Raw genomic sequence first — 24867 nt, 5'->3', positions numbered from 1 at the left:
GCACTACATACCACTAGCCCATATTGTTGCCATTAAGACTAAAGAAAGCAGCAGCAACTAAAAGGTTGTTTCTAAAGGGTTATGATTCCATACATCAATATTTCATTACTAGAGGCCCGATGCATAAAATTTGTGCAAGGGTAGGCCTTCGCAGCCCTAGCCACCTCAGCCGCTGCTTCGCAGCCGCAGCTTCATCTAGAACAGTGATGGGCAACCTTTTGATCTTGGTGTGTCAAACTTCGCCAAAAAACTGAGCATAACTCGGGTAGTCACTTTGAGGAAAAAACATTATTTCACAAATGTTTCGTCCTCAGGAGCAGCAAATGTTTCATCCTCGGCATGCGGCCACCTCAGCGGCCGCGTGTCATCAGAAATGGCTATGCGTGTCAGTGCTGACACACGTGTCATAGGTTTGCCATCACTTGTCTAGAAGGTCATCCGGACAGTCGTTACACTGTTCAGCCATTCAGTCAATTTATGTATTATACTTTTATTATTATAGATTATTATAGATTAGAGGAGCCAAATAATCTAAGCACCATCAACCTAACGCTCAAATGCTCAAATTAAACCTTTGAACTAAATAACTTTGTTCTATGTTTGTTACTGCTATGGAACCATGTTACAATAACTATGTATGTATTTGTTTTCAGATGCTTACCTGTGTAACAAGAGGCTCCAACAGTCTTTCAACGGCCAGAGTCCTGATCTCTAGACTTTTGGGGTCCCATTTGAAGTTTATGTTGCCTGTGTGAACAGCAGTCATTTCTAAAAGAGAAACAAAAAGTCAATGTCAGACAAACACCAACACAAACATGAAATATGTAACAAATCTCCTTCTTAAGGACTTTTATATCAGGAAAGCTACATTCACCACAAGATGGAAAAAATTCTTACTAGCCTGTACATGAGAACCCAATAACTCTTACAACCTTTTAAGATTTCGAGTTTACAAACATTAGGGGTACTATAAGAAGGTATTACCAAACATATACAGCTTTTCCCTTTGGGCTTCTCTGGCACCAAAGCATTTCTTTCAGTTTTTCTTGCCGACTTAGAAGTAGGATAAAAAGCTAAAGTGAATGAACCCTAATACAAAAGATTCTTATTTTGAAAAACATCAATCAGTTGCCTCCTGTATGCTCCCCAAACAGGGATCAAACCCAAAACCCAGGCATGTGCCCAGACTGGGAATCGAACCCACCACCTACCTTCTTCTGGTGTAGGGACAATGTTCAACCAATTTAGCCACATTGGCAAGGGCTGTAGTACATTATCTAAACTAGAGGCCCGGAGCATGAATTCATGCACGGGTGGGGTCCCTCTGGGTAGCCTGCAGGGATCAGGCCGAAACCCGCAGTCCAACACCGCCTGCAGCTCCTACATGCCACTCCCACTCATCCCGGCCCCACTGTGCCTGCCATGGGCTCCCACCCAATCAGTCCCAATCGGGAGAGGCTCGCAGTGCTCGCCAGCCATGAGCCCTGCGTCTGGCACCCTCCCTAGGGGAGTGGTCTGCGGGACTGGGCTGAAACCAGCTCTCCAACATCCCCTGAGGGGTCCCAGGTTGTGAAAGGGTGCAGGCCAGGCTGAGGGACCCCTCTGGTTGTCAGTGGACGTCACAGTGAGTGGTTAAGCAGCCTTAGCATATCATTAGCATATTACACTTTGATTAGTTGTTCGGTTGTTCTGCCGTTCGGTCTATTTGCATATTACCCTTTTATTATATAGGACTAAAGGCCCAGTGCACGAAATTTGTGAATGGTAAGGGGGAGGGGGGTCCCTCAGCCCGGCCTGCACTCTCTCCAATCCAGGACCCCTCGGGGGATGTCCAACTGCCGGTTTAGGCCCGATCCCGCAGTTGGAAATCCCTCTCGCAATCCAGGACCACTGGCTCCTAACTGCTCGCCTGCCTGCCTGATCGCCCCTAACTGCTTCTGCCTGCCTGCCTGATCACCCCCAACTGCCCTCCCCTGCCGGCCTGATCTCACCCGGAACGGCCCTCCCTTGCTGGCCTGATCTCGCCCCCAACTGCCTTCCCCTGCCAGCCTGATCTCACCCCCAACTGCCCTCCCCTGTTGGCCTGGTTGCCCCCAACTGCTCTTCTCTGCCAGCCTAATCGTCCTTGACTGACTGCCTGATTGCCCCTAACTGCATTCCCTTGCTGGCCTGATCTCACCCCCAACTGCCCTCACCTGCCGGCCTGATCGCCCCTAGCTGCCTCTGCCACAGCTCCCACCACCATGGCTTTGTCTGGAAGGAAGTCGGACATCCGGAAGAGAAAAATGGAAAGTGGGACAGAAAGTTAGATGAAGAGAGAAGGGAGTGAGAGAGGAAGGACAGGAGGAGGAGGACAAGGAAAGGAGGGAAATGGGGAAAAAGGGACAGGAAGGGAGAAGGGATGGAGAGAATGAAAGGGGTAGGAGGGGAGGAGAAGGGAGGAGGAATAAGAGAGGAAGGGGAAAGTGAAGAAGGTAAAAGGAGGAGAACAGAGGAAGAGAAGAGAGAGATATCTTGAAATGTGACTTGGGGCATGTGTGGGGAGGGGTGTGGGATGAGAACAAATATGTGATACCTTAATCAATAAAGAAATTTTAAAAATATATTGATAAGAATAAATAGCTTGATAAGAAAAAAAAAGAAATGTGGCCAGTGTGGCTGAGGAATTGATTTTTTTAATTTTATTTCATTTTAATTAATGTTAAAATCTGTATTTAAATGATGACCAGAAAAAAAAAGATTATAAAATGATGACTAGGACAAGATAGAAAAGCACATGTCTGTGACTAGTTCATTCTTAACAACTTCAATATAAAAATATCTGTATAGCCCTAGCTGGTGTGGCTCAGTGGACAGAGCATTGGCCTGCCCACTGAAGGGTCCTGGGTTTGATTCTGGTCAAGGGCACATGCCTGGGTTGCGGGCTCAATCCCCAGTAGGGGGCATGCAGGAGGCAGTCAATTGATGATTCTCTCTCATCATTGATGTTTCTATCTCTCTCTATCCCTTCCTCTCTGGAATCAATAAAAAAATATTTTTTTAAAATATATTTTTTAAATGTATATCATCTGCCATAAATGTATGCCTGAGTGACAATGAATAGGTGGACCCCATTAGATGTTGCTGAAAATATCAGCACAGGTATCATTTAACATTTCACCAAGACTTATCTAAGCATCAAAAAATTCTAGAATCATTAGAGATGGAGTGCCAAAAAGAATTTAGATTTTGGATTTGCTTAATCTGGTAATAAAGAATGCCAGTTTCCAGGGAATTTGTTTCATTCCAAGTGGGCAAATACGCTCTCTACACTGATATGTCAGGCCTATACTTTGGTTTTTAAAGGTTATTTGTCCACTAATCTGATGAGCCCTAATCAGTAAACTTCAGAAGATGGAGTGCTCTGGATTGCTAAAGGGCTAATAACAGTTCAAGCAAATGTCATCAAATGTCACAGATAAGACATTTTAGAAAGAATGATTTATCCCATGGATTCTGCACTCCTGTATCCTATTACTCCATAGTCACTGCATCAACACAAATATAACAGAAAACTCCTCAAGGGTTGTAGGAGAGCCAAGAAATAAATGAAGCCAGCTGAAGTAGTCATGTGGTCACATTTGTTTTAATTCTTAAACAAGTACAGCAAATAATTCGCGTTCCCAAAGAAATACAATCTTTTTTTTTTTCTTCTTGAAATAAAAAGCCTTCTTCAAAAGCAGGAGCCCAGGGAAAGACAGTAGTTAGCTAAACCCCAACTTGGGGCAAAGCCCTAGGTTTGAGGACTTTGTACCTTTTGAAAACCAGCAAATCAAGCAGCATACACACACATTCCTATTGCTTTAGAACCGAAGCTCAAGCCCTTTTCCTCCATAAGCAAAACTGAGAACCAAACACGGCCAGTGTGGCGCAGTTGGTTGAGAGTCATCCCATGCACTAAGAGGTTGCCGGTTCTGTTTAGCGCACATGCCCATGTTTCGGGCTTGATCTCCAGTAGGGGACATGCAGGAGGCAGCTGATCTGTTTCTCTCTCATGATGTTCCTCTCTCTCCCTCTCCCGCCTCTCTCTCTAAAAATCAGTAAACTTATTTTTAAAAAATAAAAAAACTGAGAACCAAGATGAGCATTCTGGTCTGAGAAATAGGGTCTCAGGCTTAGGGAAGCTGTGGAGGAGAAGGAAGGCTGTCTGGAGATACCCGGAAGGAGGAAAGAGGGAGGAAGCTGCCCAAGGTGAGCCTGCAAAGAACGGGCCAGCCCCATCAGGGGAAAAGGCTTCTGATACTTAAAAGAAAAACTAGGTTTATCTTAGAGAAAAAACAAGACTCCCCTGAAGATTTGTACAGCCCTGGCCGGTTTTTCTCAGTGGTTAGAGCATCAGTCTGTAAACGGAAGAGTCGTGGGTTTGATTCCCAGTCAAGGGCAAGTACCTCGGTAGCAAGTTCCAGAGCCCTGGTAGGGGCACTTGCGGAAGGCAACCAATCCATGTGTCTCTCTCACATCAATGTTACTCTCTCTCCCCCCTCCTCCCTCCCTTACACTCTTTCTAGAAATCAATGGAGAAAAATATCCTCGAGTGAAGATTAAAAAGATTTGGACAGCCCGGCTGGCATGGCTCAGTGGTTGTGAGCATCAACCTTATGCACCAAGAAGTCGCTGGTTTGATTCCCGGTCAGGGCACATGCCCGGATTGCGGGCTCAATCCCCTGTGTGTGTATTGGGGGCGCAGGAGGCAACCAATCAATGATTCTCTCTCATCACTGATGTTCCTATCTCTCTCTCCCTCTCCCTTCCTCTCTAAAACCAATAAAAATATATTAAAGAAAAAAAAAGATTTGTACAGATGTTGATAATTTAAAGGTTCTCATTTTTAAAAAGCCTTCTTGGTCTTCTATTTTCCAAATTTTGATACTTTGGGGTACAAAATAATTTCACTTTCTTCTTAACTCTAACAAAGGCAAAGTGTAAGCACAATAATGAATTGCCAATGACATCTGACTCTGGGGAGACTTAGGAGGGACTAGGACTGGTTAATCAGGAAAACGTGACCAGCTGCCCATCAGCTCTAAACAATCTTTATGATGTAGATCAGGGGTCCTCAAACTTTTTAAACAGGGGACCAGTTCACTGTCCCTCAGACCGTTGGAGGGCCAGACAATAGTTTTAAAAAAACTATGAACAAATTCCTATGCACACTGCACATATCTTATTTTGAAGTAAAAAAACAAAACGGCAAAAACACCCGCATGTGGCCCGCGGGCCGTAGTTTGAGGACACCTGATGTAGATCTAGGGTTAGCAAGTCATCCAATTTTTCAAGAGATGCAGATTTTTATGTGAAATCTTCCAACTTTAACATTAGCAACTAGTTCCAAAAAATTTTACCATTGTGTGGGACAAGCAAAGGTGCCCTGTTTGTCAATACTTTGCAACCACTGAACAAGATTCTCCCCTAAAATCCCTTCCATTTTTACATTCCAGAACTCCACATTCCCTTAAGTAATTAACATCTCTGAGAAGTCTCTAGCCTCCCCCATAAAAATTCAACAGATGCAGGCTCCCACTAAAGGTGTTAAGGCAAAGGACTCAATCACTCACTAACATCGAGAAACTTGAAATATACTGACACTTGAAAACTGGAAACCCATTCAGTGTGTTTTCTAGTCTTTCAATTACCATTATGGAAGTAGACTGCCTTGTACGGCATCTTTAATCAAAGGCCCTGCCAAGAATGATACTGAACATTATTAAACTACAGAGCAAAGGTATGCTTTTGGTGACCCCAACCCTAAAAGGATTCCAAAAAGTAGTAGAGTATTTAAAATCTAATGAGAATATGTTCTCTGGAAAGAACATGGCTTCTGGTACCAGCTTTGCCATTAACTTATTATTTGATCTTGGGCAATCACTTCACTTCTCCGGGTCTTCAGTTTTTTCATCTATAAAATGAAAGGGGTTGAATTCCAAGCTCTAAGCCCTTCCAGCCCTGAAATTCTAGTATTCCTTTCCTTTATATCTCTCTCCATAGCCTCTATATTGTTATATTGAGGGTAATTTTCCCCAGGTTTTGCCTGTGGTCTTCCTAGCTAGATGTTAAGTTTAAGGAGGATAACTATGCTTATGTTTCTTTATATCCCTTAAGTTGCTGGCAATAAGGTATTTTATGCAGAACAGACACAGTATTGGTTTAACTGAATTTATGCAACCTGATTTTAAAATATTTACAAGCCTACCAAGACAAAGCTCCTGCCTTAATCTTAGTCATAGCTTCTGCTTTTCTATAATTAATGATATTGTTTAGAGTAGCTAAACAAGTAAGTTTCAAACTCTTGGCAGTTTCTAAGTTTTCCAATTAACTTACAGAGCACTCCTTCACAAGATCTATTACAAAACCTACTAAAGCTAGCCAACCTTAATGAATTACAACAACCTTAGGTTTTTACAGGAGAAATCATGCTTAGTGGAATTAAATAAAAAGTTAAACTGTATTCAGTCGTAATTACCTTATAAACAGCAATCCCGGCTATAAAGCAAAAGTTCACTATAAATTCAGAAAGCGGCAGAGATGAAGGAGTTTGACCAGCAATCTTTATGACAGAGAAATGAAGAAGCAAGCAGAAAATAAAAGCACAGCTCCATCAGAACTAGGGAAGCTGATTGTTGGCAAACTGCCTCAAAAAGAGCTACATACCTACTTCAAAGACTTTAAATGTTCATTTACATTTAAAATGTAAAATCTCAGAGGAACCAAGATGGCAGCATAGGTAAACACCTGAACTTGCTGCCTCGCACAACCACTTCAAAACTACAACTTAAAAGACAAAATGGACATCATCCAGAACCACAGGAAAGCTGGCAGAGTGGAATTTATACAACTAGAAGGAAAGAGAAAAGCACACTGAGACTGGCAGGAGGTGAGGAGGTGCGGAAGTGAAGTACGGAGGTACAGAGGCACGTGCAGAAAGGGGCTGGCAACTGAGTACGCTGTTGTCTTTTTCAATCGGGAGGGAGATACAAGCTGCCGACTGCTCTGAACTCCAGTTCCGGGCGAGACTCTGGGGACCCAGACTCATAGGGGAAAAAACTGGACTGTCTGGCACTGGGCCGGAACACAGGGTGGCTTTCTCTCAGAGGTGCTTGCAGTGATCATTGTTCCTGCACAGTGCCACAGGACACAGAGACCTGGGGACCTTTTCGGGGCAGGGCTGACGGTCAGCCACTGCTGTTTGCTCCACCCTGATGATTCCCTGAGACCCCACCCCACCCAATTTACAACCCCACCCAAGCTGTGTGCAGCGGCTTTTGCATAGGAATGGCCTGGCCTTTTGCAATCTAAAACCTAACATACTGCAGCTAGGTCAGAGAGCCCCAGAGCCTCCAAAAGAAGGCCCAAAGCTGGACAGCAGCTTGCATTGCTTCAAAGCTGGGCCTCATCTGGGCACCTCCAAACCCCAAACAAAGAGGAGGAATCTGCAGATCTCTCTGTAGCTCCTGCTGGGTGGCCCCAGGCAGTGGCTGACTTTGCATCTCCTTGGAGATCTAAGAGCCAGTGTACCCAGGGGTCAGAGTAGGACCATCCAGATTACAACTCTTCACATCCATAAGAGACACACTCAGGGGGCAGATTCAGTGAGCACCAAAGCCCCACTGAAGCAAGTCTTGCCCCATAAGGGTGTCTCCAGCACTGAAGTTCTCCCATCATAGACACAACTGATCCTCACAGCCAATTGACCTGGAGGTCAATTCCTTCCCGTGATACCAACAGCAATCAAAGCTTAACTACAAGACTGTGCACACAGCCCACAAAGGGGTGCAGCAAGAGTGTCCACCTCGGGTAATTAGGGAAGCTGAGCCACTGGGCCCTATAGGACACCTAGCACACAAAGCCACTCTATCAACACAGGGAAGCAGCCAAAATGCGGAGACAAAGAAACAAGTCACAAATGAAAGAAATGGATGAAAGCAAAATACTGGATATAGAGTTCAAAACCACTACTCAAGAATCTTCTAGAAACTTCCGAGAAATTTAGTGATATGCGCAAGGATATGAAAAAGGACCAACTAGAAATTAAGCATACACTGACTGAAATAAAGAATAATATACAGAGATCCAACAGCAGACTAGAGGATCCCAAGAATCAAGTCAAGGATTTGAAATACGAAGAAGCAAAAAACACCCAACCGGAAAAGCACAAAGAAAAAATAATCCAAAAATATGAAGATAGTGTAAGGAGCCTCTGGGACAACTTTAAGCATACCAACATCCAAATTATGGGGGTGCCAGAAGAAGAGAGAGAGCAAGATATTGAAAACCTATTTGAAGAAATAATGACAGAAAACTTCTCCTACCTGGTGAAAGAAATAGACTTACAAGTCCAGGAAGCACAGAGAACCCCAAACAAAAGGAATCCAAAGAGGACCACACCAAGACACATCATAATTAAAATGCCCCCAAGAGCAAAAGACAAAGAGAGAATATTAAAAGCAGCAAGAGAAAAACAGTTAGTTACCTACAAGGGAGTACCCATTTGATTGTCAGCTGATTTCTCAACAGAAACTATGCAGGCCGGAAGGGAGTGGCAAGAAATATTCAAAGTGATGAATAGCAAGAACCTACAACCAAGATTACGCTACCCAGCAAAGCTATCATTTAGAATTGAAGGTCAGATAAAGAGCTTCACAGATAAGAAAAAGCTAAAGGAGTTCATCACCACCAAACCATTATTATATGAAATGCTGAAGGGTATTCTTTAAGAGGAAGAAGAAAAAGGTAAAGATAAAAATTATGAACAAAGTGACAACAAATACATATCTACCAACAAGTGAATCTAAAATTCAACTGAATAAAAAATCTGATGAACAGAATAAATTGGTGAATACAATAGAATCAGGGGCATAGAAAGGGAGTGGACTGACTGAGGGGGGAAGGAGGTGTGGGGGTTATGGGAAGAGACTGGACAAAAATCGTACACTTATGGATGAGGACAGTGGGGGGGCGTAAGGGCAGAGGGTGGGGTGGGAACGGGGTGGAGGGGAGCTATGGTGGGGGGGGGAGAAGAACAACTGTAATAATCTGAATAAAGATTTATTTTTAAAAATATAAAATCTCAGACAACTCTTGTAGTAATATTTTTGCCAATATATCCCCTCAGGCCAGGGAATCAAAAGGAGAAAATAAACAAATGGGACTACATCAAACTAAAAAGCTTCTGCACAGCAAAAGAACCATCAACAAAATGAAAAGGGAATCCACTGAATGGGACAACATATCAATGAAATCTGAAAAGGGGTAAATTTCCAGCATGTATAAAGAACTTGTACAACTCAACACCAGGCGACAAACAATCCAATTTAAAAATGGGCAAAGGACCTGAATAGACAAATGGCAACAGACATGTGAAAAAATGCTTTACATCACTAATCATCAGAGAGATGCAAATTAAAACCATGCGATATTACCTCACATATGCCAGCATGGCTACCATCAATAAATCAACAAACAACATGTGCTAGCGAGGATGTAGAGAATGTGCACTGTGGGTGAGAATGAAGACTGGTGTAGCTGCTATGGAAAAAGAGTAGGGAGTTTTCTCAAAAAATTAAATATGGAACTGCTTGATGACCCATTGGTCCCATTTCTGAGAATATATCTAAAGAAATCCGAAACACTAATTCAAGAGAATATATGTACCACTAAGTTCATTGCAGCGTTGTTTACAATAGCCAAGATCTGGAAACAGCTCAAATGTCCATCAGTAAATGAGTGGCTAAAAAAGATATGGTACATTTAGATAATGGAATACTATGCGGCCATAAAAAAGAAGGAAATCCTGCCCTTTACAACAACAATGGATGGACCTGGAGATTATTATGCTAAGTGAAATATGCCAGTCAGAAAATATAAATGCTATATGATCTCACTTACATGTGGACTCTTAACAAAATAAACTGACACACAAAATACAGAGACATGGATACATGGAATAGACTGACAGCTGTCAGAGGGGAGGGGGGCCTTAGGGGGCTGGATGAAAGAAGGTGAAGGAATTAACCAAAAACATACATACATAGCACAGACCACAGTATGGGACTAGCCAGAGGGAAAGATGGGGGTGGGGGATGGACAAAGGGAAGAAAATGGAGATGGAAAGAGACTGTTTGGGGCAATGGGCACACAATACAGTGTATAGATGATGTTTCATTGAGTTGTATACTTAAAATCTGTTTGATTTTGCAAACCAGTGTCACCCCAATAAATTCAGTTAAAACAATAAAGACAAATTGTTTTAAAAAAATAACAACACATAATCAGAGTAGTAAAATGTTTCCCATTTACTGCAGTGACTGAATTAAATAAGCCATCATTTGTATGTGGCCAACCCATCATATACAAACACGTATTATATTAGGCACTTATATGGCACACAGAAGTTGTCACTCTCCTTCCAGTTATACATATCTATAAAAAAAAAAGACACTTGGCTAGATCTTTATTATTTTTAAAGATTATGATTATCAAAAACACTAAGCAAAAGGCAAAATGTAATCCTTTAAAAACTGTCAACCATTTAGCCACTCAATCAACAAATATTTGAGTGCCTTCTCCATACAGGCACTATTCCAGATAGCACAGAACAAGGCTAAAAACATAAATAAGACAGGTATAAATAAGACAGGTATCCGTGCTAAGAAAAAAAATTTTAAGCAGGGTAATGATAATGAAATTATGTAGGGTCCTTCAAGGGCCTTTCTGTCTTGATAACATTTGAAAGTCAAGGAAGAGGCAGTCAAGTGAGTATCTAGAGCAGGGGTCCTCAAACTTTTTAAACAGGGGGCCAGTTCACTGTCCCTCAGACCGTTGGAGGGCCGGACTATAGTTTAAAAAAAAACTATGAACAAATTCCTATGCACAGTGCACATATCTTATTTTGAAGTAAAAAAACAAAACAGCAAAAACACCCGCATGTGGCCCGCGCCGTAGTTTGAGGACGCCTGATCTAGAGGGAAGAGCATTGCAGGCAGAAGTAACAAACAAGGCAGCATCTCCTAGGACTTAGGGGGGGAAAAAAACAATGTGGCTGGAGCATAGAACAAGAAGAGGTGAGATCAAGTGGGGGAGGGGCCCTCCAGAGTTACTGAAGTGACTATTTGCATTAAGAACTGGATATCTATGTTATTTACTTAAGCTTTCATCCCATATGATTTAGATAACTAACAATGGAAGTGTTTAACAGAAAGCTACAGTAAACCCTCCTAACAGACAACTGATTATGGATACACAGGAGGTCTCTGTTTCCATAAGAAACTGGATGCTTCTGTTCTGAAAAGAAAAAGAAAAGATGAAACCAGCATCTGGACTGGAGGCACAAAAGAAAAAGAGACAAAAGGAAAGAACAATGGGACTACAAGGCAGAGCAACTTTAACATAGCTGAGGGAAAGCCCACAGGAAGAAGAGGACTATCTTGGAGAGCCAGGAGAAAAGATGCCTGCACTTGACTAGAATCTAGGAAGTTAACCAGACTGAGAAAACAAAGAATTGTATTGTAGAATATATACCTTTGATAACCTATTTTGTCATTCATTACTTCATAAATAACTAACCAATTATCCAATTATCATGTCCCAGGATCCTGCTAGGTGTTAGGGACACAAAGACTAATTAGAAACCCCTACCAGATCATCACAGCAATTAATGATTAAGTACAAAAGTAACCAGGTGCTTTTACAATGGAGAAATCTGGCAGATGCCACTTAAACAGTGTTTAAACTTAGCATCACCACCAGTGGTACAACCTGACAACAACTGCAATGCCCTGAGAAAGAGTCATCTTCACATGGGTAGTATTCCTGCTAAACGTGGAAATTAGACCAATTCAAAGGCAGGACATCTATATAAAACTAGCCTAAACTCTCCAAAAGTGTCAGTGTATTGGAGGGGGGGGGGGGGGCGGGGAGGGTTTAAAGGCTAAAAGTCAAAACTAAAGAAACAGGACAACTAAATGCAGTATGTGATCTTTTACTGATTCCTGGATTAAAAAAAAAAAAACTATAAAGGGCATCACTGGGACAACTGGTGGAATTTATATGAATATGGACTGTGCATGAGAGCAATACTTCTGGAAATCTTGTTAAAAGGCATATTCTGATTCAGTAGGTCTAGGGTAGGAAAAGTCTACATTTCTCACAAGTGCCCAGGGAAAGCTGACATTGGTTCTTAGGCCACTCTTTAAAAGGAACTAAATAATGTTATTCCTAGGCATTACATACTGAAGAACTTAAAAGGTGAAGTACCCTGATATCTACAGTCAAATGTCTCAGAAAAAAATGTTTATATAGAGGAATTGTGCAAATTTGAAAATGTTAATAACTGGTTAATCTAGATGAATTGATAAATTAAGTGTTCACTGCATTATTCTTTCAACTTTTCTGTACATTTAAAGATTTTTCTTTAAGTTGGGGAAAAATACTCACAGTCTAGACAGGAAAATAGTTACAACACAACAGAAAGTATGAAGTTATAAATTGCTCCATTAGTGCACAAGAGGAGTGCCCAGGAGAGAATTCCCAACTGGCCAGCAAGTCCTCACTCAGGATCCAATGTACGGATGGAGTTAGGGGGCAGCTGTTTCAGGTTCTGCAAAGGGGCAATAACACTAGAGAACTTTGACACCTTCCAAGAAACACAAATGTGAGTGAAAAAAAGAAGATGAAGAGATGGCAGATAAGCAAAGAAGTTAAGAGATTTGAATTTCATCTTTCTTAATTTAAAAATACTTTGGACCATTCTATTCTTACTTATTAGTATTCTAACTGTTTATACTAGTTACCTAAGGAATCCTGAACATCCCCACTACCACCACTCAAAAATGGAACAAACCCCACCTCTTACAGTTACCATAGTGAAGTCTTCAGCCAGCAAGTGCGTTCCAAACCACTGTGGCATTTCCCCAATCTAAAGTTCACACACACAACTGCAGAGTTGAGTTCCTCAAAACTCCAAAGGCCCCAAACCAAGCATCTTCTTTCCAATCTATTCCCCTTGTGGCCTTCCCCATCTTCACTGACCAAAGCTCCACCAAACCAGGTCCCTTAGAAACAGACTCTAGAACCCCCTTTCCTCCTCTTCCCTCCCCCTCCTCTGCACCTCAGTAAATATCTCACTCTACTAACCCTTCCCGTTCTCAGGGCTCTGGCCTAGATCCTGGTTTAGACTACCTAGGAGTCTTCTCCTAACAGCCCTAGTAATCTGCTTCCACAGACAAGATGAAGCCAAAACTCCTGCGAGCAAACATGATCCGCACTAGCATATCAACCTCATCACCTGCCTCCACTCCATGAAACTCTTCTCCAGTGCATGTGCATGTCTCCAGAGCTCTGTACAAGCAAGTCCTTTCCTCTGCTCAAAGCACCCTTCCAGACTTTTCCACCTTCCTTCAAGACTTACACAAATGTCCTCTGCTTCTGCTCACTCTTTTCTGGGTTCCCCCCAGTACTTTACAAGCATCTCCTGTCTATTACAGCACTTGCCACAGAGCACTATATTAGTGTGTCTATCTCCCAAGAAACTGAAAGCTCTTTAAGCATAGGGACCATGGCTTTTGTAAGCATGGTAACTTTCATCTAATAACATTTTACACATTATTAATTAAATTGGCTCAACTGTTTTAGGTTTCATCTAGCATGAAGAAAGAAATAAGAAATGTTTCTTATTATAGATTAGTAAAAATGGGTATCCCATTCATTTGTAAATTCCTTGAGGCTATTAACAATGGGTGACTCCCACATTAACATCTCCCCCAACACCTGCTTTGAAATGCAGACTTACAATCTATATATATAAAAGGCTAATATGCTAAGTGACCCTCCGCCCATCCAACCAGTCGCTATGGCGCACACTGACCACCAGAGGGTAGACGCTCAACGCAGGAGCTGCTGAGCTGCAGTGACTTGGCAGCGGCAGTTCTCGGGCTTCTTGGGTGATGCACCCTGAAACCAGAGAGGAGGGAGCCCAATTTCTCGCGGGGCCACACGATTCCACCTTCAGCCGTGGGTTATGTTGTTGTTGGGGCACTGTGAGCCCCAAATCTAGTTTACTGCACACTTGCGTCTGCATTCCACACCCTGAACAACAGCAACTTTGCAGAGTGCCCTCTCCCACTCTGGGACCCCCTGGGGGGATGTCGGAGAACTGGTTTCGGGCTAATCCCCACAGGCCAGGCCAAGGGACCCCACCTGCCAGAGGGACCCCGCTCACTCCACAGACACTGGAGAGGAACCACGGGAGGTTGGCTCCAAGGTGTGTCCAGCCCATCTCACCCAGTCCCGCCCCACCGGCCACCTTCTAATTAATTTCCTTTCAATGTGCACAAATCCATGCACCGGGACAATAGCAAAGGTATAATATTTAATTGAACCCTTTCCATGACAGTTGAGATATAGCAAACTAAATACTGCCTTAGACCCTGACTCAATAAAGATACCAAAAAAAAGCCGAAACCGGTTTGGCTCAGTAGATGGAGCGTCGGTCTGCGGACTGAGGGGTCCCAGGTTCGATTCTGGTCAAGGGCATGTACATTGGTTGCGGGCACATCCCCGGTAGGGGGGTGTGCAGGAGGCAGCTGGTCGATGTTTCTCTCTCATCGATGTTTCTGGCTCTCTGTCCCTCTCCTTTCCTCTCTGTAAAAAGTCAATAAAATATATTTAAAAAAAAAAAAAAGATACCAAAAAAAAATCACATCTTTCACTGGTCTTAATGACCCTAAAGAAGCTTAAATTTTTCTCAAGGGTTGCCATCCTTCACTTCTTTGGATTTTCCCCCCTCCTCCCAAGCTATCAAGCTCACATTTTACTTAGCACTTCTCTGCAAAATGACAGGTTTCTAAAGATACACTTCAAAGTCAGTCCAGAGCCTTTCTGAGAACACGATGACCCCAGATCCAAGGAAGCAAGAAAATAACAGCTGATTGTAAGAAACCTTTGCCAATTTAGAGACTCCCCAGGAATAGAATACCTCCATGAATACTACCTTGTCAGTAATAACTTACCCTTTCAGCTTCTGCCTTATTCACTGCACTATCATTTTTCACAAACCATGATTAAGAGTCTGGATTAACACTGAAATATTTAACATTATGAAATATTCAATATACCATGAAAGAATAGTAACAATGCATCTTTGCTTGAAAAGAAAGCCAGTTTCGAAGCTGCACAAGGCTAATGGACTACTAACAAAAACTCCTATCCTTCATGTCACTAGAAATGGTCCACAAATATATGCACTTTCTGAGTTATGATAGCACTTTCACTTTCAAGAACAGTCTGCAGTCTAACCTGGTTAATAAACCAGTTCAGGATTACGTAACTTAATAATTAACCAGGCTTCAAATTCGCACCTTCAACTCATAATGTCAAATACTAGCAAAATAAAATAAGCCATAGCAATAAAACATTTTCAAAATGTAATTGATGATCTATTTCTGTATAACAATATTTAATAATTAAAAATCTCAGAACAAGAAAATGAGGGAAATCCACAACTGAATATAATGAAATGAATAGTCAAAACAATCCAGGAAAAAACTGGCCTTAAAATGATCAACTAAAGAATAATAGTAGTTATTTAACACTTAGATTAAATTATTCATTACAAAATAATTTTTTCATATGTTTTCATTGATTTTTAGGTAGAGAGAGATAGAAACATCAATCGACTGCCTCCTGCATGTTCCTTCCTGGGGATTGATGAAACCCGGGCATGTGCCCTGACCAGGAATCGAACCAGTGATCTCTTGGTTCATGGGTCGACACTCAACTACTAAGCCACACCAGCCAGGCTCATTACAAATTTTTAATGCAAATGATAAGTTCTTTTCTCTGTAAAGCCCTCAAAGTCTTAAAAAAAATTCTCACAGAGGAAAATTATAACAACTTCTATAATTCCCTCTCTTCTTTTACTATAATGGGAACATGGACCAGATAACAAGACATTTTAAAAATCAAATCACACTACCCATATAATAAATGTTCCATATGATCAAGTCTTTGTTACAAATATTTAGAATAACACTTGAAGAGTCCTTTCAAACTGTATTTACATTATGTGCATTACTCCAAATTTGCAACCAGTGAAAAAGCACAAATTAATCCCAATCAAAAAGTGGGGTTGACAAATGAGTCCATCAGAAAGTAAAAAGAAATGCATGTTAATTTCAAGCTCCATTAGAAATGGGGTTGGGGCATGCTTGCACAAGAAGAAATGTTTGATAGTTATAAAAAAAAACTAAAGAAGAAAATAATGAACATTTAGAGGCTCCAACAGAGAAAGGGCAATGTTGGAAGTTTTATGTGAAGTGTGGTTATTTCTGCACACTTTGAACTTGCAATAATGGATAAATTTAGTATAGTGCTCTTGCAAGTGAGCAAACAGAGTGACATAGGGCAAGTCAAGCCAGACTGTCCACTTCCCCAAAATATTCAGCCCACTCAACCCGTGGCCACAACATGGAGGTGCTGAGCAGACTACCAAGCTACACAAGCAACACCTTCCAGGTCCGCAAGCAAGCACACCAGCACTTGGCAAATTTTCGGAACTAATGCTCTGAGATTCTCCCAGATGCCTGATATATTTAACTTCTTAAGAGAAAACAGAAGGTACTAATAAAACTTAAAGCCTCCAACATGTATAATATAACCAAAATCCCTCTAAGTCTTCTAAGGGTATGGCTTCACAATCATTCGTGAGGAAAATATGATTTGGACTGGGAAAGCAAAAAGGATAAACGATTCCACATCTTTCACTGTTGTTTATTCTATACTAGAGGCCCAGTGCATGAAATTCGTGCACAGGTAGGGTCCCTAGTGGCTGCTGGCTGCCAGCCGGGACCTCCCTTCCCCACCCCCACACCCCAGCTGCCTGCCGCCGCCAGCCAGGGCCTCCCTTCCTGCGGTTGGCCAGCTGGCCCCAGCCCCTGGTTGAACTCCTGGTCAAGGGGACAATGTGCATATTAGGCTTTTATTATATAGGATACAGAAACTAGCAAAAAAATATACCTTGTGAATGAATTTAATTTTTAACTGGTTTTTTTTTCCAGCTTTTACGTGCAGTAAAATTCACTCTGATGTACTATTCTGAGTTTTGACAAACTCACAGTTGTGCAAACACCTCCACAATCAAAATATAGAAAAGTTAAAGGGCTTTATTTTAACAGCTTGTACGTACAACTAAATCATAGAATTTAAGTGCACAAAATATTATTAGCTTCAAATGCTAATTTGGTCCATCAACTTTCTGCAAAGCTACAGTAATCCGAACACTGTGGTACTGGCATAGAGAAAAAAACAAACCAACACAATAGAATGGAGCCCAGAAACAAGCATCCACATCTACTGTATAGTCAAGTGATATTTTACAAGGGTATCGAGGTTATTCAATGAGGAAAGGACAGACTTTTCAACAATGATGCTGAGAAAACTGAAAATCCAACTGGAAAAGGATAAAATTGGACCATTACCTAATACCATATGCAAATATTCACTCAAAATGGATCAAAGACCTAAATGTAGGAGCTAAAACAATAAAACTTTTAGAAGAAAACATAGGGCAAAAGATTCATGACACTGGATTTGCCAATGATTTCTTAGATATGACACCAAAGAAAGTAATAGATATATTGGACTTCAAAATGAAAATGTTTGAGTATCAAAGGACATGAACAAAATGAAAAGGCAACCCAGTTAGTTAATGGAAGAAAATATTTACAAATCATATATGTGATAAAGGATTATGTTGTTTTTTATTGATTGCAGAGAGAGGAAGGGAGAGGGGGAGAGAGATAGAAACATCAATGATGAGAATCATTGATTGGCTGCCTCCTGAATGCCCCCTACTAGGGATTGAGCCTGCAAACCAGGCATGTGCCCTAACTGGGAATCAAACCGTGACCCCCTAGTGTATGGGTTGACGATCAACCACTGAGCCACACTGGTGGTGCTGTGATAAAGGATTAACATCTAAAATAGAGAACTCCTAAAATTTAAACAATCAAAATACCAAAAACCTGCCCTAGCTGGTTTGGCTCAGTGGATAGAGCATCAGCCTGCAGACTGAAGGGTCCCAGGTTCGATTCCGGTGAAGGGCACATGCCTGGGTTGCGAGCTTGATCCCCAGTGGGAGGTGTGCAGGAGGCAGCCGATCAGTGATTCTCTCATCATTGACGTTTCTATCTCTCTCTCCCTCTCCTTTCCTCTCTGAAATCATTAAAAATATATATATTTTTAAATACCAAACAACCTGATTATGTGCAAAAGACTTGAATAGACATTTCTCCAGAAATACACGAATGGTCAAAAACACATGAAAAGATACTCAGCACCACTAATCATTAGAAAAATGCAATTCAAAACTACAATGAGCTATCATTTCACACTCATTAGGATGGCTACTACAAAAAGAAAATACATGTTGGTAAGGATGTGAAGAAATTGGAATTCTTGTGCACTGCTGGTAGGAATGTAAAATGGTATAGCTATTGTAAAACAGTATAGTGGTTCCTTAAAAAAAAAAAAAATACATTTACTATATAATCGAACAATTCCACTTCTGGGTATATATCCAAATTAATTGAAAGCAGGGTTTCAAAGAGATATTTGTACACCTGTGTTCCAACAGCATTATTAACAGTAGCTAAAATTTTGCAATCTAAGTGTGCATCAACAAATGAATGGATAAACAAAATGTGTTGTATGTATACAATAAAGTTTATTCAGCCTTAAAAAGGAAGGGAATTCTGGTACATGCTTCAACATGCATGAACCTTGAAGACATTATGCCAAGTGATATAAGCCCAACACAAAAGGAATTCATTGTATGTTTCCACTTTTCTGAAGTACCTAGAATAGGCAAATTAATAGAGAAAGAATGAACAGAGTATACCAGGGACTGGGGAAAGGGGAGGATGAGGAGTTCTTGTTTAATGCAGCAGTCGCCAACCTTTCGGACCTCACAGACCACCGGTTGGCGACCACTGGTTTAATGGGTACAGAGTTCCTATTTAGAATGATGAAGAAGTTCTGAAAATGAACAGTGATGATGGTTGCACAACACTGTAAATTTACTTAATGCCACTGAACTGAACACTTGAAAATGGTTAAAATGGTAAATTTTGTTATGTATATTTAACCACAATAAAAACTTTTCTAAAGTGTAGCAAGTCTTCCCACCTCCCCCTACCTGGGAATTCCACTTCTAAGAAGTTTCCTAAAGAAATAATAAAGCTTTAACCGGTTTGGCTCAGTGGATAGAGCGTTGGCCTGTGGACTGAAAGGTTCCAGGTTCGATTCTGGTCAAGTGCATATACCTTGGTTGCAGGCACATCCCCAATAGGAGGTGTGCAGGAGGCAGCTGATCGATGTTTCTCTCTCATCAATGTTTCTAACTCTCTATCCCTCTCCCTTACTCTCTGTAAAAAATCAATAAAAATATATTTTTTTAAAAAAGAAAAGAAATAATCAAGCATGGGCAAAAGATTTACCTACAAATTAAAGCAGCTCTGGAAGCAAACTAAATGTCTAACTTAATCAAAGAAGCTACATAATAAAATAGGAGGGGATCATTAATATGTTGTTACTTTTTCCTATGGGAGTCACCGGGTTGAGTGTGGCCTTCTCCTCTCATGCCATGGCATGTGCTCATCCACTAATATCAGTGTACTCTAAAAAGGTGGAATCATCAGGCAAAAATGTCACTTTGCCTGCTGCATTCGAGGCTCCTATTCGATCAGATATTGTGAACTTTGCTCACACCAACTTGCACAAAAGCAATAGATGGCCCTAAGCTGTCAGTGAATTGGCAGATCATCAAAACATGCTGAGTCTTGGGGTACTGTGGCTCAAATCCCCATAGTAGGAGGTGGTTAAACTCATCATTCTGGCCAGGGTGCTTTTGGAAATATGTGTTATGGAGGCTGCATGTTTGCACCAACCAAAACCTGGCAGCATTGGCACTGCAGAATGAACACAACACAGAAGCGATATGCCATCTGCTCTGCCCTGGCTGCCTCAGCCTTCCCAGCACTAGTCATTTCTAAAGATCATCATATTGAGGAAGTTCCTGAACTTCCTTTGGTGGTGGAAGATAAAGTTGACGGCTACAAGAAAACCAAGGAGGCTGATTTGCTTCTTAAGAAACTTAAGACCTGGACTGATATCAAAAAGGTCTATTCCTCTCAGTGAATGAAGCTAATGAGAGCTAATAAGGCAAAATGAGAAACAGTCATCATATCCAGCACAGGGGACCGTGCATCATCTATGAGAACAATGGTATCAAAGCCTTCAGAAGAATCATCCCTGGAATTATTCTGCTTCATGTAAGCAAACTGAACATTTTGAAACTTGCTCCTGATGGGGATGTGGGCCATTTATGCATTTGGATTGAAAGTGCTTTCCACAAATTAAAATGATCTGTATGGCACCTGGTATAAAGCTGCCTCCCTCAATAGTAACTACAACCTTCCCATTCACAAGAAGCTCAATACATATTTTAGCAGAATCTTGAAATGCCCAGAGATCGAAAGCACCACACAAGAAGATTCATAGCAGAGTCCTGAAAAAGAATCCATTGGAAAACCTGAAAATCATGTTGACGCTAAACCCATATACAAAGACCAAGCACCAGAGCACCATTTTTCATCAGGCCTAGAACCACAAGCTCCAGATGGATAAAAGCAGCAGCAGCAGCAGCTGCAGTGCTAGAAGTCAAATTAGATGAGAAGGAGGTTCCAAGCAAGACGCCTGTGGTAGGGAAGAAAGGAAAGAAGGCTGCTGGCATCATGAAGCAGAAGTTTTTGGTGGGAAAAAAAGCTACAGCTATCAAGAAACCAGCAGCTGAAAACCCCACAGAAAAGAAGCCCACTACAGAAGAAAAAATGCTTGTGGCATAAACTTCAATTTGTTTATTCAATAAAAGTCAAATCACTTTGCACAGCTGATCTATGTATATAAAAGGCTAAGTGTCCATCCGGTAGCTATGATGCACACTGACCACCAGGGGGCAGACGCTCAACACAGGAACTGCCATGACCACACTGGCCATTTACAAAGAAATGGCACCACAAATAGCTGACAAAGCAACACTCAGCTTCCCCCAAGTGGGACACAGGCCCTGCCACCACCCCGGAGCGACAGCCCACCAAATCGTAGCCAACGCTGCCGAGACCCCCATGGCACAAAATGCGGCCCACAGCCCAGCCCAGCCCAGCAATGGTGGCTGTGGGCGCCAAGTAATAACATCACATAGCAATGCCCAGCTCCCCCTCCCTAGCAACTAGCCTACTTGGACTTTTTTCAGCCCAGGAACCCGACTTGTTTATAGCCAGGTGCAAACATTTTACAGTTTAACCAAATGTTTGTGAAGCATTTTCCCATGCCTCATCTCATTTGATCCTCACAGAAGTCCTGGAGTAGGTAGATAGGAGACTCGGTAGAATCCTATTTTCTTTTCATTAGCAAGATGCGAATAGTGATATTAAAATATTTCTTCTCAGAAACTAAGATGGCAGCATAGGTTAAACACCTAACCTACAGCCTGGCACAACAATTTCAAAAATACAACTAAAAGTCAAAACGGACATCATCCAGAACCACAGGAAAGCTGGCTGACTGAAATGCCCACAACTAGAAGGAAAGAGAAAACCACAAGGAAAATCAGAGGAGCCGTAAAAGCCTGAGGTATGGAGACAGGGGCGGAGACAGGGGCGGAGACAGGAGCACGCGGGATTGCGGGGAGGTCAGAGCTGGAGAGGAAGGGGAGGCTGACGGCCTGGCCAGCGTTCTCTAGCAGGAAGGAGATAAAAGCTCCAGATTGCGCTGAACCCCAGCTCCGACTGCACTGAACCCCAGTTCCGGGCGAAACCCTGGGAAGCCAGGCTCATGCTGGGGGAATCTGGGCTGTGGGCGGAAACACAGAGGAGCAGCGAAAGGCAGAGCTCCGGAGGCGCGCACGTGAATGCGCACAGAGGACGGACTGTTGCCTGTGCCACTGAATTGCCCTGGCAGGGAGGAGACAGGGGCTCCGGACCGTGCTGAACCCCAGTTCTGACTGCACTGAACCCCAGTTCCGGGCAAGACCCTGGAAAGCCAGGCTCATACTGGGGGAATCTGGGCTGTAAGGCGGAAAAAGGCGGAAATGCAGAGAAGCGGCGAAAGGCAGAGCACCGGAGGCGTGCACGGGAATGCACGCAGAGGATGGTCTGTTGACTGTGCTGCTGAATTGCCCTGGTGGGAAGGAGACAAAAGCGCCAGACTGCGGTGAGCCCCAGTTCCGACTACACTGAAACCCAGTTCTGGGCGAGAATCTGGGAACCCAGATTCATTGGGGGAGAGACTAGACTGTTTGGCAGCGGGCGAAACTCCAGGGCGCTTTTCTCTCAGAGGTGATTGCAGGGAGTACAGAGGGACACTGAGACACAGGAACCTCATAGGGCGGGGCTGACGGGAAGCCAAGGCTGTAGGCTCCACCCTGAAATTCCGCCCCATCCAAGCTGAGCACAGAGGCTTTTACAATTTTGCAAGTCTAGTTGAATAAGGCTGTCTCCCGGCATAGACACAGCTGATCCTCACAGCCAATTGGACTGGAGATTAAATCCTCCCAGTGTACCAACAGCAATCAAGGCTTAACACCAAGACTTTGCACTCAGCCCACAAAGGGGGGTATCAAGAGCGACCACCTAGGGAGATTGGGGAAGCTGAGCTTATAGGGAGGCAGCCAAAAGGTGAAGACACCGAAGCAGGTCACGAATAGAAGGGATGAAAGAAAGTAAACTAATGGACGACACAGTGTTCAGAACCACATTTATAAGGTTACTTAAGAATCTTCTGGAGGACCAAGATGGCGGGATAGGGCAGACGCCTGATTGTTGCCTACCACAACAATTTTGAAACTACAACTAGAAAACAGAGCAGACACCATCCAGAACAATGGCCGGAGGAATTGCTGAGAAGGAATTGACCGATGGGAGTTGGGATCGGGAAGACGAGGCCCCGCTGGGTCCCGGATCCAGGTGTGCTCGCCTGGCGACTGGTCGCCGCTGCAGACCCGAGTGCCGCCACAGCGACTTCGGACCAGCCCACCGCCGCGCACTGGGCGCACCGGAGCTTCGCCGAGCCCGCCGCCCAGCGAGTTCCGCGGCAGCCGCCCCGGAGCTTTGAGAAAATGGCCGAAGGAATTGCTGAGAGGGAATTGACAGACAGGAATTGGGATCAAGAAGACGAAGCCCCGCTGGGTCCCGGGCCCGGGTGAGGCCGCGCCCCTGGGTCCAGGTGAGGCCATGCACCCCGGGGGTCCGGGTGAGGCCACGCGCCCCTGATCCGGGTGTAGCTGGATCCCGGGTCCGGGTGAGGCTGTGCGCCCCTGGATCCGGGTGAGGCTGGGTCCCGGGTTCGGGTGAGACCGCGCGCCCCCGGGTCCGGGAAAGGCTGCACCACCCCTGGGTCCGGATGAAGCTGGATCCCGGGTCCGGGTGAGGTCATGCGCCCCTGGATCCGGGTGAGGCTGGGTCCCGGGTCCGGGTGAGGCCGTGCACCCCTGGATCCGGGTGAGGCTGGGTCCCGAGTCCGGGTGAGGCCGTGCGCCCCTGGATCCAGGTGAGGCCGCGTGCCCCCGAGTCCGGGTGAGGCCGTGCACCCCTGGGTCCGGGTGAAGCTGGATCCCGGGTCCAGGTGAGGCCGTGCGCCCCTGGGTCCGGGAGAGGCCACACGCCCCGGGGTCAGGGTGAAGCTGGATCCCGGGTCTGGGTGAGGCCATGCGCCCCTGGATCCGGGTGAGGGTGGGTCCCGGGTCCAGGTGAGGCTGGGTCCCGGGTCCTGGAGAGGCCACACGCCCCTGGATCTGGGTGAGGCTGGGTCCCGGGTCCGGGTGAGGCCGCGCCCCCCTGGGTCCGAGTGAAGCTGGATCCTGGGGCCGGGTGAGGCCATGCGGCCCTGGATCCGGGTGAGGCTAGGTCCCGGGTCCAGGTGAGGCCGTGCGCCCCTGGGTCTGGGAGAGGCCACGCGCCCCTGGGTCCGGGTGTAGCTGGGTCCCAGGTCCGGGTGAAGCTGGATCCCGGGTCCGGGTGAGGCCGTGCGCCCCTGGATCCGGATGAGGCTGGGTCCCGGGTCCAGGTGGGGCCGCGCCCCTGGGTCCGGGAGAGGCCACACGCCCCTGGGTCCGGGTGAGGCTGGATCCCGTGACCGGGTGGGGCTGCGCACACCTGGGTCCGGGTGAGGCCACGCGCCCCGGGGCCCAAGTGATGCTGGGTCCTGGGTCCGGGTGAGGCCGCGCGCCCCTGAGTCCGGGTGAAGCCGCGCCCCTGGGTCCAGGCGAGACCAAACCAGAGGGAGTCGGACCTGCATTGCCACCGTTTGTCCACCATCCAGAGCTGAAAAGTCAGTGCCGACATGTACACATGGGGAACTGGTGGACATTGAAATTGGGTCTCAAAAGAACTGTTGGTCCAGAAAGAAACTTACTACAGACTGATTCATTTGCCTGTCAGCATGGCTATTGTTGCTCGTCTCACATTCGGTTGTTATAAGTATATTTCTAGTAACACATGATCTCACTCATCTAGGGGAAATGATGAACAACATGGACTGATGAACAAGAACAGACCCAGAAACAAGGAGGCATCGAACGGACTGTCGGGCCTCAGAGGGAGGGTAGGGGAGGGTGGGGGTAGGGGGGAGAGATCAACCAAAGGACTTGTGTGCATGCATATAAGCCTAGCCAATGGTTGGGGACAGCAGGGGGGTGGAGGCATCCATGGGGAGGGGTAGGAGATGGGAATGGGGGATGAGGACAAATATATGACACCTTAATCAATAAAGAAATTTAAAAAA

General features: G+C 44.2%; 1 protein-coding gene and 1 pseudogene across 2 annotated transcripts in view; one reads left to right on the top strand and one right to left on the bottom strand.

The window, feature by feature from the left end:
• CTNNA1 (catenin alpha 1) overlaps positions 1-24867 on the bottom strand; it is a 202705-nt gene that overhangs the window by 168372 nt on the left and 9466 nt on the right. The window contains exon 2 of the mRNA XM_079770838.1: positions 662-768. Coding sequence (XP_079626964.1) covers positions 662-766 — 105 coding nt within the window. The 5' untranslated portion in view covers positions 767-768. The remainder of the gene's footprint in view (positions 1-661; positions 769-24867) is intronic.
• Positions 10511-22872, top strand: LOC307100703 (large ribosomal subunit protein uL4-like; annotated as a pseudogene). The gene has a single exon. The product of its transcript is annotated as a large ribosomal subunit protein uL4-like (transcript).

The sequence above is a fragment of the Cnephaeus nilssonii genome (genome assembly GCF_951640355.1).
Source record: "Cnephaeus nilssonii genome assembly, chromosome: 5".
Classification (NCBI taxonomy): domain Eukaryota; kingdom Metazoa; phylum Chordata; class Mammalia; order Chiroptera; family Vespertilionidae; genus Cnephaeus; species Cnephaeus nilssonii.
The sequence above is the reverse complement of the archived record's forward strand: the minus strand, read 5'-3'. Positions and strand labels throughout refer to the sequence as shown.